Source organism: Lygodium microphyllum, chromosome 23 (genome assembly GCF_053477565.2).
Source record: "Lygodium microphyllum isolate KBCC chromosome 23, Lygodium_microphyllum_v1.1.10, whole genome shotgun sequence".
Lineage (NCBI taxonomy): Eukaryota > Viridiplantae > Streptophyta > Polypodiopsida > Schizaeales > Lygodiaceae > Lygodium > Lygodium microphyllum.
In genome coordinates, this window is record NC_141157.1 from 6,611,652 (window position 1) to 6,625,225 (window position 13,574).

At 39.2% G+C, this 13,574-nt stretch overlaps 1 protein-coding gene across 1 annotated transcript; it reads right to left on the bottom strand.

Annotated features, from left to right (window-relative positions):
• Positions 1 to 10,237: 10,237 nt before the first annotated feature.
• LOC148015838 (uncharacterized) lies at positions 10,238 to 12,780 on the bottom strand. The gene is made up of 2 exons (XM_087664824.1): positions 11,782 to 12,780; positions 10,238 to 10,399 (listed from the first exon to the last, which is right to left on the bottom strand). The coding sequence occupies exons 1-2, from the start codon at positions 12,778 to 12,780 to the stop codon at positions 10,238 to 10,240; spliced, it is 1,161 nt and encodes a 386-aa protein (XP_087520950.1).
• Between the last annotated feature and the right edge of the window lie 794 nt (positions 12,781 to 13,574).

Below are 13,574 nucleotides of genomic sequence, written 5' to 3' on the forward strand. Positions count from 1 at the left end.
ATTACTAATCCAAGATTCCGCCCGTAGACTAGTATGCGGGCCTCGAGATCCAATCCCGAGTCATGTTGCCCTCTTGTGTAGGGCTCGAAAGGCAAGGGATTTATGGCTAGAGCCCCCCTAGCACCCAAGCGTCCTCCTGCTCCAAGTAGTGCTCAACAAAGAGACCTCACGCGGCGGGTTCGGTCCACCTTCCTGGCGCAGCTAACAACCCCCTTGGTTAGGGTCAGGCAGACAGTCAGGGGTAACTGAGGCTGCCTCTCCCTTTAGGACTTCAACCTGAAGAATTAGATATCTTTTCATCCTTTAGTTCCTTGAGCAAACAAAGCAAACAATGCTCTCTAAATTGTTACAAGCACAATCATTTCCAGTGGTCGTTATTTGGCCAACTGCTAAGGAGTGAATCCTTCTCTCCGAATGCATCTAGCATTCGATCCGAGATCAATTGCGACTTGGCAAGATCCCCAAGGGTTTTTATGTTCTCCCTTTTGTCCTTGGGTTAAGGCCGTACCCTATTAACCCAATTTAACCAATACCTTAGGTTTTATTAACAGTAAATCATGGCGACCATGTCACTCCAAATTATTGATTGGTCCTTTGCTCCCTCGGGGGGGGGGGGGGGGGGGGGGGGGTCACTCATGAACATATGTATATATAACGTGAGTTCAAAATAAGGGATTTTTAAAATACCATTTCTATAAATTTTTTACATATAGAAGGGTGTCATATAAAGGGGTTACTTACAAATTGAATAGAAAGGGTTGTTTTTAATTCAAGAAAAATTCACAGATTAGGATATTTATAAATAGGCCATGAACGCACGTTATATAGAGAATATATATATAGTGAGCCCCCCGAGTTTGCTCCCAAGCAAATACCTAATTTCCTTATCTTTGCAAATTTTCCCAAGAAAGGTGATATAACAGGATGACTACTCATCCTCTTACAAGATAAACTTGCACAAGAATCTGCCAATCTCATTCCAAGGATTTGGCAACTCTCTTGTGATCAAACCACAAGACCATGCGACGTTGCAACTTATTGCACAAGTGTTGCATCTATTCCATGGGATCATTTCACCCATCGAACAACGTCTTCTGGTCACAGAATCATGATTAGACAAGAAGTAGGGTTTAGGGTGTCTTCTTATCCAACCCATTCCCAATTGCACTAGGCCGACCTAGGGGTTCCAACTTAATCCGAGTTTCATCTTTTGAACAAGTGATCCTTAGGGTAGAAACCCTAGATTGTTTCTTGCAGGCGCGTCCATTTGTCCCTACATTCCATGAATGTGGGTAGGACCTTTGGGTATGAGGGTTTCGACTTGGCAACAAGTGCGGAACTAGGTCAAGTCCTCAACATGCTAAACCCTAGTTAGCACTTGAAATATTTATTGTATCCATTTAACCATCCTATGTGAATCCTTTGCGGTTTAGGTGTTTTAGGTAATCCAGTTTACTTGTCTTACGACAAGGATGAACCAATCCTAGGGATGTTAATTTGATCTAAAAGGGGAAAACTAGTTGCATTACATCGCAATTCACGTAAGCACGCGATTCATTGCCTCTACGTACGATTAGATTCACAAGCCCTAACTTTTCTTGTTAAGCCCCAAAGCACATGTTAAATTACGGCATAATTTCCATTGATCCCACTAGGACTTGCATTCACGAATCATGCCACTAAGCTTTTAAGATTTTACGCTTAAATGAGCCATGCAGCCTTTCCCTAAGTGTACCCTTGATGAATGAATTTCTTGCCTACGTCAAATGTGCAACATGCAACCTTTTCCTAACTACTACGTAGTTAAATGAGATTCATGCCAATTTGAAGCTAGAATTAACCTATTTCATGCAGCCCTTAGAATCTTTTCCATGCTTTGCAATTTCCTACGGTTGATAATGACTTTCTTAATGAATCATTACGAAGAAGATTTGTGTAAAAATGCGACATGCGATTTAATCTTTCCATGCATAATCAAAGGTGTACTATAATAATTTCGACATTGTAACGCTAGTCATTAGTTATTTTAGACTCGTCACTTTGCAATGCACAAAAGGCAACTTGCTAATAAGGTACTAAAATGCATAGACACCTTATGTTCTTTTTCGTTCATTCCATTGAAAATACAAATGACCAACTTCGTATCGTGAATTACTTTAAATAAATTGCAAGTAGCCAATTTATTTCAATCGCATTTAGCTAGGTGAATTTGACAAGCATAAGTGCATCCTAGTTCCATGAAATAACCATGCATAACTGCAATACTTCTACGTAAATCAATAATAGGAAGAAAACATGGACTTGTGGGCTCGGTGAAATATCCACATGAATATTAGGAGATGATCCTCCTACAGGTGCGCCTTGTGACTTTTTAGGGGCCATCGTGATTTCGGCTTCTGGTGTTCCTTCGCAGATTCGAATTACTTGCCTTGGTATGGAGCCTTAAGATCTTTGCCCGTCTCCCTCGTACGCAGAGATTCCCATTTGAAGTACGGATCCTTGATAGAAGTACCGACTTGCGGAATTTGGCTTATGGAAGGCCTTAGGGTTTAGAGTTTAGGTCTTTTTGCGGGAGAGGAGGGGTTCGCGAAAGGGTTCTTATGAAAATGCGTTATGCGATTTAATCTTTCCATGCATAATCAAAGGTGTACTATAATAATTTCAACATTGTAATGCTAGTCATTAGTTATTTTAGACTCGTCACTTTGCAATGCACAAAAGGCAACTTGCTAATAAGGTACTAAAATGCATAGACACCTTATGTTCTTTTTCGTTCATTCCATTGAAAATACAAATGACCAACTTCGTATCGTGAATTACTTTAAGTAAATTTCAAGTAGCCAATTTATTTCAATCGCATTTAGCTAGGTGGATTTGACAAGCATAAGTGCATCCTAATTCCATGAAATAACCATGAATAATTGCAATACTTCTACGTAAATCAAAAATAGGAAGAAAACCTGGACTTGTGGGCTCGGTGAAATATCCACATGAATATTAGGAGATGATCCTGCGCCTTGTGACTTTTTAGGGGCCATCATGATTTCGGCCTCTGGTTTGCCTTGGTATGCTTAGCTCATAAGTGAGTAATATACAAATGTAAATTTCGGTCTGTTACGAGTGTGGAATCGAAAGCTTAGCTCATAAGTGAGTAATATACAAATGTAAATTTCAAATAAAGTAATATTTATTTACAAGTTTTACCTAGCAAAATCGTGAGTCTACATTAACTTGAAAGACTATCCATAATTTCCTAGTTAGATGATAGTACTTGCTAGTTATGACTAGTGAAAAAAAAATTCCTAGTTATGTTGATATTGTTACTAGATATACAATAACTTACTAGATAATGTTACGAGATAAGGCTTCAACTTTCTAGATACTATCTAGAAAAAGGGATTTACTAGTTAGAAGAGATTTGTGATGACAAAATTATCTAGTTATAACTAAAAAATTATACATTCTTCCTAGTTTGGTTGCTATTCTTCCTAGTGATAGTGTGAACTTTCTATATAGTAAGTGGTCTAGAGTTTGTTGTGATACTCTCACAACGGGCACATGAGCAGTAGGCTTCCAATCCGATAGCAGGTTGTCGACCTTATTGTAAATAGGGTGTCGGTGCCTACGGTGGTCTATCGAAGGGTTGGAAAAGTGATTAAGGTCCAAGGGCACACGAGCAGTCTAGCAATAGGCAGGTCAAAAAGCTAGAGAAGTTGAGACATGGCACTCCGTCATTGGTTGCCTGCTTTCGACCGTCGGTAATCGGAAAACACAAAGGATTTTGCAATCCGACAAGCCAGAGGTGAATCTCTGTGGGACCTGCCATGGAATCGGTATAATTTGGCCTACCGAACGAGATTCTACCGCACATATGTCCCTAGTCTTTCTCTTGATCCCTGAGCCTTCCCCAGCTAGTCGCCATAACACGCCCGACACCGTCACATGGACGCTGTCACAACTCGTTTCTAGGCCTGTGGCTGCCACTGGCGCCTCCCACACCATAACCCCCTTGCGCCTGAAATACCGCCGCTATACCTGACACACCGGCAGCCCCACGTGATCCCCGTCCTTACCAACTGTGCTCACCTGGCCGCATCACACGCCGCGGCCCGCAACCCATCCATCATCCTCTGCGGCGCCGTATTCCCGCATGCAACCAGATCGGACGGCTCCTAGTTCACCAATCAAATCATCCACGTGTCCTGACACGATAGCCTCCTCCTTAGGGGAGCCCATGCCTACGCACGTTCTAGATCACCCCTCGTCTCCTGTACCCCCTTCCCCCATCCCTGAACCATCACCGAAAGCTATTTCGTCCTACTCTAGAACCACAATGCTATGTGGAAAGTAGAGATCAATTGGCATTATGTGGAAAGTTTTTTGAATAAATGGAAATGGTGTTAACAACTATTTTATGGTATTATGCCTTTCACTGAATATCCTTTTGATGAGGCATGATGTCCATTTGGAATTGGTATGTTTGAGAGAAAAAAACATACAAGTTAGTCTTTAAGAACTTATTCAATAAATTCACGTTTGATGTGGATGTAGAATGTTATTTGAAAGCCATCTTAGTATATACTCTAACTATAAAGAAAGCTACGTAGGATGTAAAAAGTGGTGAAAAACAATTATCATGCAATCACAATGTTATCTCCCACTCTTTTTTAACAAACCTTCTCTCAATTAATTATGAGCAACAATCAAGCATCTAAGTGTGCGAAATAGTAAAGCGTTAATAATCTTCTTGCCAATGTGGAAAATGGTGTCACATCTTTTGGTTGTGGTTGTTGTGGTTTTATAGAAATTTCTCTCTCAATGAATAGCTTGGCTCGTTGGATAGAATTATTGAATCCATCATTGATCCTTTGCAAGGGAGTTGAGGGACATGGTCTTGTCCTTGCAAGCTAGACTTTATGTGGGCATATATCAGTCAACTCAACAAATACCCTATCTAAAAATAAGGAGTTGAAAATGCATTGCCAAAGAAGATAGTTTGCAATACTATATCAAATCCTCCATCTCACAAGTGGCCCATCTAAGTATTAAGTCAAAAGTGGCATTTCTAAGTATTTCATATAAGTTACTTTTACAATGAAAACACTATTGAAAAGAAGAATGCACCAACAATCACAAAATGTTGTATCATTTCCAAGAAGATAGTTTGCAGTGTTGTATCAAACCCTCCATCTCACAACTATTATTCCACATACTTCATATAATTTTCTATCACAATGAAAAAAAATAGAGAACAACAATCCAAAATCAATCACAAAATGGGTAGTGTTAGTGAGGCTCTTTTCAATTTGTATCAGGCACAACATTTGCCTCAGAAGTTGCGTCTGAATCAAGGCGTGCTTGCATAGATACCCTCTTATGCTTTGGAGGAATTGGAAATGGTGTGACATCTTTGGGTTGTGGTTGTCGTGGTCTTTTGGAGAGCTGTCTCTCAATGAATGGCTTCTCACGTTGGATAGAATTACTAAATCCATCATTGATCCTTTGCAAGGGAGCTGAGGGATAGGGTATTTGTCCTTGCAAGCTAGACTTGATTTGTTTCAAGGAGGCAAGCAAATGACTACTCAAGCGCTCAAGATGCATTGCTAATTCAGGATCTTTCTCTATCATAAAGAGAACATCTTTAGTATATGTTTTGATACTTCAAATATAAGAAATCAAGGTGTATTCTATTGTAACTATATTTTACCTGCTAAAGCCATTGCTTCACAAAACTTTTCTTTGGCACCTTGCAATGCTTGGCCTGCAAATTGAGATAGATATGATATACATATATATCTAGAAAATAGCAAATACCATACATACGAAAGGTTTGATTGACTTACCATGTTCTTGTATATCACTATAAGTGCCGTCTAGCGTATCTGCATCATTCTGTATAGGTGTAAGACTACTCTCAATAGTGTTGGTAGATTGTTCCATATTCATACTTAGAGAAGATCCTATTTGATAAGAATTGATATTAGCATTGAATAAATGTATTCACAAAAGATGGCTCACAAAAATAAGTCCATGTACCTTCAAAATTCTTGTAATATATATCCATGCTCTTCAACACAATGGTGTCAAAATCAAAACCTGACAATATTAAGACCTTAATTTGATGTTTGCATATATTTCCTCGCATGGCCCAATCACAGTTGCAACATGCCCACTCACAATGTGTATTGTGTATTGTATACCAGAGCTTTGCATTGCTCATGCTCTTAACCTTTGCAAGACTATGATCATCTCCAATAAATTTGACAAATTGATCTGGAATGCCTCTTGCACGCATAAGAGATGACAATACAATCTTTTGAACATTGAAGTTTTGTCTAAAGCCTGCCTCTTTCATAGCCTCTAGATACCAATAATATGGATGGCAAAATGTGAGGAGCTTGTGGATTAGCCAATCTGCTCTACGGCCATGAATAGTGCGCCTTCCAATCAAGAATCGAGACTTCAACAATCCATGGTAAGATTCAATCGATCCATTTGTATCTTGGTTGGTATGTGGAAGTATTCGTGTGGCTCTAACCCACATTCCTATAATATAAAATAACTTACAATATCAACATTCATGTGAATTCAAGAATAGATGAATTTATAAATTAGAAAGCCTTACCTAGTTTGGGAACCCAATTTTCCTTCAAGTATGTGAGGAAGTTTTTCTCACTAGCATAAGTTTCGAAGAATTGATCAATAAGAGATGTAGCATCCTCCTTTCTTTTGGCCTCGCTACTCAATCCTCTACACTTCATGTTCATAATGTGACCAAGGTCTCTAAACATATTGGCCCGTACTTGATGATCTGCAACTTTCTTTATCAAATTCTTCAACCAACATCTTCTAACATGCCATATACAAAGATATATAGGAGATCCAAAAACATCCCTACAATTTAACCAATGATTCATTGAGTGAGATTCAATTGTACATTGAAAATAAGCGTTACAAATATTCCCATGCTATTTTTAGTTAATATAGTGAGAAGCATGCATACTGTATGGCATTAATTTCTGCTTGTGCATCGTCTACCATCCACGCACTTGCCTCCCAAGAAGAATTAAAATCCAATATGCGATTTCGAAATGCTTTTAGCCAAGTGATCAAGCAGGTAGTGTCCATTGAGGAGGCAATGATCCATGCTATTGGCACCCCATTTCTATGTGCATCAAATACAAGTATAGAATATAGCGAGAACTGCATTCAAACATGCACCAAATCAAACATAAAATAGGAGGGTGAAAACAAAGATGCATTAAAAAAACACTCTAAAAATACCTTGTATTTGCAAATATACAAGTGAAAAAGATATAAACTTCTTACCTTGTATTTATTGGTACCGAATGTAGCATCCATAGCAAGTATACCATCCTTTCCATACTTATTAAGCATATGTAGCTGCCACTCTGTTTGGATACCCAGGATGAAAGGTTGACCAATAGAAGCATTATACTGCTGGTAGATGAAAGTTCTACAATTGTTCTCTAGCACCCAATTATGCACACTACATGCATCATCCTTATTGGACTTGAAGGTAAGGATTGATTCCATCTTTGATGCTATATTCAAAATATCCCGCATTGTCATAAATGCATCCCTTCCTAACTTTATATTCAAGTCTTGCATTGCATGTCTCTCCACCAATGCAATATGCTGTTGGAATACTTGTAGTGGGGTAAACCCACTATGAAGCAAGTTTTTGACCCATGTTCTTTTCTCTTCAGATAACCAAGGTGCAACAAGCAACCTTGAATCAGACAAACCTTCACAATGTATCCCATGGCAAATATGGCCTTCCCAATCCACATGATTATGCTCCACATAATTTATTCAAGCTATATTTGGCCATAAATAGAGTCTATACACATAGAAATGACATCTACAACCCAATAAATGTTTGCCACCTTTAGCATTTGGTCGCTTTTCATGAGCGGTCACATGTGGTTTACTGCACAAGTCTTTTGGTCCAAAAGCACACCAAAAACTAGGCATATGAAGCAAATGATATCTATGAGAATCAGTTTGTACATATGAATAATCAAGCCTCTAGAAGTCAACAAGAACATGACATTTATATACATACCATATTTGCTCTATCCATGAGAATTCAGTGGGTTGTGCTAAGGTTCCTTGTTCCCGCCTCCGAGAAATTTGTCTCTTGAAGTTTGTGGGTGTGCTTTCTGAACTACTCTCCCCAGAAATGAAATCGCTCACCCGATCCCAGTAAATGTGTGCATATGCTTGAACATGGTATTGTCTTGTTGGATCTAATTTGATCATCCATGTTAGAGCCGATGCATTAAAAGGCCCCGAAGTTGGACATTGTATTTTAAAAGGTACATCCATATTTAGAAGTACTTAGAGAGCTTAACTGAAATGGAAGGAAAATGTATTGCAAAACACAATAGAGTCAATATCATTCCTTTTTTAAAAAAAATTGTACATAAATTGTAAATTCATTTTCAGTAATTGACCTATGTCTGTCCTGGTTTTGAGTCGAAGGTTGTCTGTGAAGAGCGGAGCTATGGAAGCCACGGAGAATAGCAAGTAGGCGGTTGCGGGACAGATCAACCTTGAGGGCCCTGTGGGTGGTTTTGAACCGCTCTCTTCTCTGGCGACGACACTGGAAGAGGGTTTGCAAAAACTCAGTGCGCCAGTCGCCAGCTTGTAGGACGGAGGGGAGGTCAGCTGGGGTGAGGGGGGGCAGGCCGGGGATGAATAAGATGAGAGCGTCGGGAGGAGGGGGGTGAAGTCAGAGCAAGCTGGACTTCAGACAGTGGAAGGGGAAAACAAAGTAATGATGAATGCAGCTCAATCGGGCAGCGCTCGCCTACGTAATTATTATAATATGTACTGGAATATCCAAAGGCCTGGCGCAACGCACGGCAACGATCCTCAGGTGAGATCCTCTGCACGCTCTCGCAGCACTGCCTGGAAGGGCGCCGGCACTGCTGCCCCCCCTCCTCATCGCAGCACTGCCTGGAAGGGCGCCGGCACTGCTCCTCCTCAGCAGAAAAGAAGGAAGGTGACGATGGAGCTGAAAGAAGACGGGAGGGAGAAGTTGAAGACGACAAAGTCGAAGCTCTGCAATACGACGCAGAGGGTGAAGGTGAGAACGAAGCACAAGAACGAAGAAGCAAATGAGGAAGATGACAAAGATCGTAGCCACAACAGGTCGTTAGAGCAGCTAATATTCTTTATCCTTAGCCGATTTGGGGTGGGGCCATGGGGGCACAGAGGAAAGATGAAAGCACATTTTTTCATCTTTCCTCAGCGGGCCCTGAGCGGGCGCTGATCAGCAGGGCCCCCCTTCCACGTCGATCAAAGAGGGGGGCCCATACTGATATTTATCCTCAGCCTCCAAAAACAAGCCCAATATTGTGGCGACCATTGATTCGGGCACATGGTTGAGAGAAGCTGCTCTAGTTCGCAAAAGAAAGGATCATGAAAGCTTGCTGACCATGCTGTTAAGGCCATTAACCGCTTGGTGTGAAAGGATATCATCTCTACGATCCCCTACAATGCCGCTTCTTCTTCTCCTCGAAGGTTTTTTTAATGAGGATGCCCTCATCCCACCTCCTCGAGACCCATCTGTAGCATCGCCCTCAATGGGTGGTCTTACCTCACGTCTCCTAGGACCATCCCCCGCAACTTCGCGGCTCCCAGCCTCCCAGTACACTCTCACAACGGGCACATGAGCAGTAGGCTTCCAATCCGATAGCAGGTTGTCGACCTTATTGTAAATAGGGTGTCAGTGCCTACGGTGGTCTGTCGAAGGGTTGGAAAAGTGATTAAGGTCCAAGGGCACACGAGCAGTCTAGCAATAGGCAGGTCGAAAAGCTAGAGAAGTTGAGACATGGCACTCTATCATTGGTTGCCTGCTTTCGACCGTCGGTAATCGGAAAACACAAAGGATTTTGCAATCCGACAAGCCAGAGGTGAATCTCTGTGGGACCTGCCATGGAATCGGTATAATTTGGCCTACCGAACGAGATTCTACCGTACATATGTCCCTAGTCTTTCTCTTGATCCCTGAGCCTTCCCCAGCTAGTCGCCATAACACGCCCGACACCGTCACATGGACGCTGTCACAACTCGTTTCTAGGCCTGTGGCTGCCACTGGCGCCTCCCACACCATAACCCCCTTGCGCCTGAAATACCGCCGCTATACCTAACACACCGGCGGCCCCACGTGATCCCCGTCCTTACCAACTGTGCTCACCCGGCCGCATCACACGCCGCGGCCCGCAACCCATCCGTCATCCTCTGCGGCGCCGTATTCCCGCGTGCAACCAGATCGGACGGCTCCTAGTTCACCAATCAAATCATCCACGTGTCCTGACACGATAGCCTCCTCCTCAGGGTAGTGTTCGGGAAAAAAAAATTTGTGAGCCTGACATAAATCCTTCTTGTCTTAGCCTAAAGAAGTTTCGGAAAATTTGAACCATCCAAAACTTTTCCGTTTCAACTTGAACCGGTCCAAATCCTTTTATCCTACAAATTGAACCGGTCTAATTCCCTTTTAAATATATAATGAAAAGATAATCACCTTTTTATTATTATTTGAAAGGATCTTTATTTCAAAGTTTTTCTTGGAATTTTTTAAATTACTTCTCTTATGCCTTAGAAATGAAAACCTTTATTATCATTAAGAAACTTAATTTACATTTTTATCTATATTTTTAATAGTAAAAAATAAATGTATAGAGGTGGTTTTTATGTCTCTTAATGGGTCTAGACGCTATGGCCTCAGAGAAGTATATACATCATAAGCACAAAAATAAAAGAAAGTATAAAACAAAAACCCAAAAGAAAATAAGTTAATTTTTTTATTAAAAAAGAAAAAAAAAACATGAAAGAGAATATAATGAAATACAAGCAAAATTTAAAAAAAAGATTTAAAAAACAAGCATATTTTATTGAAAGAAGCAACCATGATACCAAAAAGAGAAAACAAAACTAACATGAAAGAGAACATAGAAAAAATAAGTTTAACATAGATAAAGAACTAAACATAAAGAAAAAAAGCAAATTTTACATTATAAAAATATAATAAACATATAGGAAAAAAGAAGAAATTGTGTCAATGAAAAAAGGTAAAAATTTTAAGACAACAAAGGCGCAAATAATGCACAGTGACTTCAATATCATCATAGGCCATAAAAAATCAATTGCCCCTTTGAATATGCAAAGTTGTTGCAAAATCAATGAGCAAATTCCTTGTGCTGTGTATAAATGTCGATGTGTTTTTTCAGCCCATAAGTCCATACTCTCAATGAACTCCATATTAGTGAATTTAGAAGGCCCTTCAATAAAGATTTTCATTAATGCATCTAAACTCTTAATCTCCAAACGATTACGTAGCTTACTCTTTATCACAATTCGAGCACTAAAACCTCTCTCACAAATAGCAATGCTCGAACATTGGACAAGAGCTACTTGACAAAGAGTAAGAACATTATGATAAGCATCCCTCCACATATTGTTGCAAGCAAGTGCTGAAGTTACCTCTGGTAATGTGAATCTTACCCAATCTCTAGAAGCTTGATGCTTAAAATTTCTAAATTCTTTCTTAAACTCATCAACTTCTATCATTGCAGGGAATTCCTCTATATTCAACTTTTTGGGAAAACCATAAAATGAAGTTACTTTATCTATTTCTTGGATTCCATAGGTTTTTAAGGCCTTCTCTTGTATTGGATGTTGTGTAGGCACAAGTATTTTTAAACAATTAAGCACGGAATTATCTTCAAATCGAGAATTCAAGTTACTTACCACTGACTTGGCAAAAGCAACTTGAAATTCTAAGGCCCTATTAAAGTCTTCTCCATTAATTTTACATTTTAAATCATGCTCATAAAACTTATTCCCATGCAAAGCACCTCTTAATGTATATAAATATCCTTTTTCAGGCCCATAGTCTGGAAGGATATCATATCCATATATACCGACACTTAATGCATTCATATCAGGAGGAGGACAATCAATGTAATATTGTGTTATGGATATAATTTCATTCTTCACAAGACTATCTATAGTTGTGACATCTACAAAGTCCTTTTGAAACATTTGGCTTAATGTTGTTAAACCTCTTAAAATGTCAGCTAAGAAATGTAAGCAATAAACACACTCAAATTCAGCCAATTCTTCATAAATATGCAATGCCTCTTTTTTTGTGATCTCAAGTATGGCATCTAAAGACTTGCATACTCTACTAATGGCTCTATATCTACTTAACCATCTCACATCAAAAGTATGCTCAAGTAGAAGAATGGGACATGCCAAATCTTGTTGCATAGCTTGCAAGCCTTCTAATCTCTTTGTGCTAACATTGAAATAAGAAGCTATGGCATTAATAAGCTTTTCTAGCTTTTTACAATAAGGCATCTCTTTTGCTACACTTGATATTGCAAGGGCACTACGATGTGCAACACAATGAATTGAAGTTAGAAATGGATTAACATGTTTTTTCAATAAGGCCTGAACACCATTATCCTTTCCTACCATTGTGGAACATCCATCGGAGCCAAAAGCAACAAATCTAGACAAGTCTAGCTTACATTTCTTTAGCTCACTAATAATAGCTTCAAACAAAGATTTTGCAGTACCATCATGCACACGTATAATGCCATAGAAACTTGTCTTGGGAATGCAATCTCTCTCAAGATATGATAAATAAATAACCATATGTCCATGTGAAGAGATATCATTGGACTCATCAATTAAAACACCAAACCATGGACTAGCAGAAACCTTCATTATTGTGGTTTTCATAAGATGTGATGCCATGCAATAGATCATTTCAGCACATGCCTTATCATCATTATAGAGACTAGTTGTATATGGTGCATGACAATCTTGCAACAAATTTATCATCTCAGGAAAAACTGAAAATGGTAAATTTTGTTTAGCAATTAAATATGCAATTCTAAATAATGAAAGTAATGCCTCATCTTTGACTTCCCTTATTTTTTAAACACTCTTTTCAATACAATCTTTTCCTTCAAGCAAAATGGCTTCCATAGCAAACTTATGACAAGTCGTGCGAACATGGGATTTTAAGTTACTAATTTTAAAATTTATTGATCCCCCTTTTGAATATGCACTATGTGGATGAGGACATTTTAAACAATACTTACGATACATTTTTACTTCGTCTCTATCATAAACAAGCCATTTGAATTGGTCAAGCCAATTCTTTTGAAAGAGTAAACGTCCTTCTTTTTTTCTTTCAAGTTCAGCCTTATCTTCAAGTGAAATATTATCAAGTGATTCATTCAAAGGCAATACATTAATTGAATATGACTCCACAATATTATTAGTGTTTTCTTTTACCTTTTTAGAAGGATGCTTAGTTATATGTTCAATCCCGACCCATGAAAGAAGATTTCCTTGTCTTTTTTCTCTTGATTTAGGTGCCATTTCTTGAAAATAAAAAGAGTAGTTTCGATCTTACCTTCTTTGCTAATAATACTTGAAATTTGCTACCTTTATAATGCCTTTGTTCCTTTGAAAATCAAGCTCCTCAGATCTTTAGTCTCTTTTTATCTTCAACCTTCACAAATTTA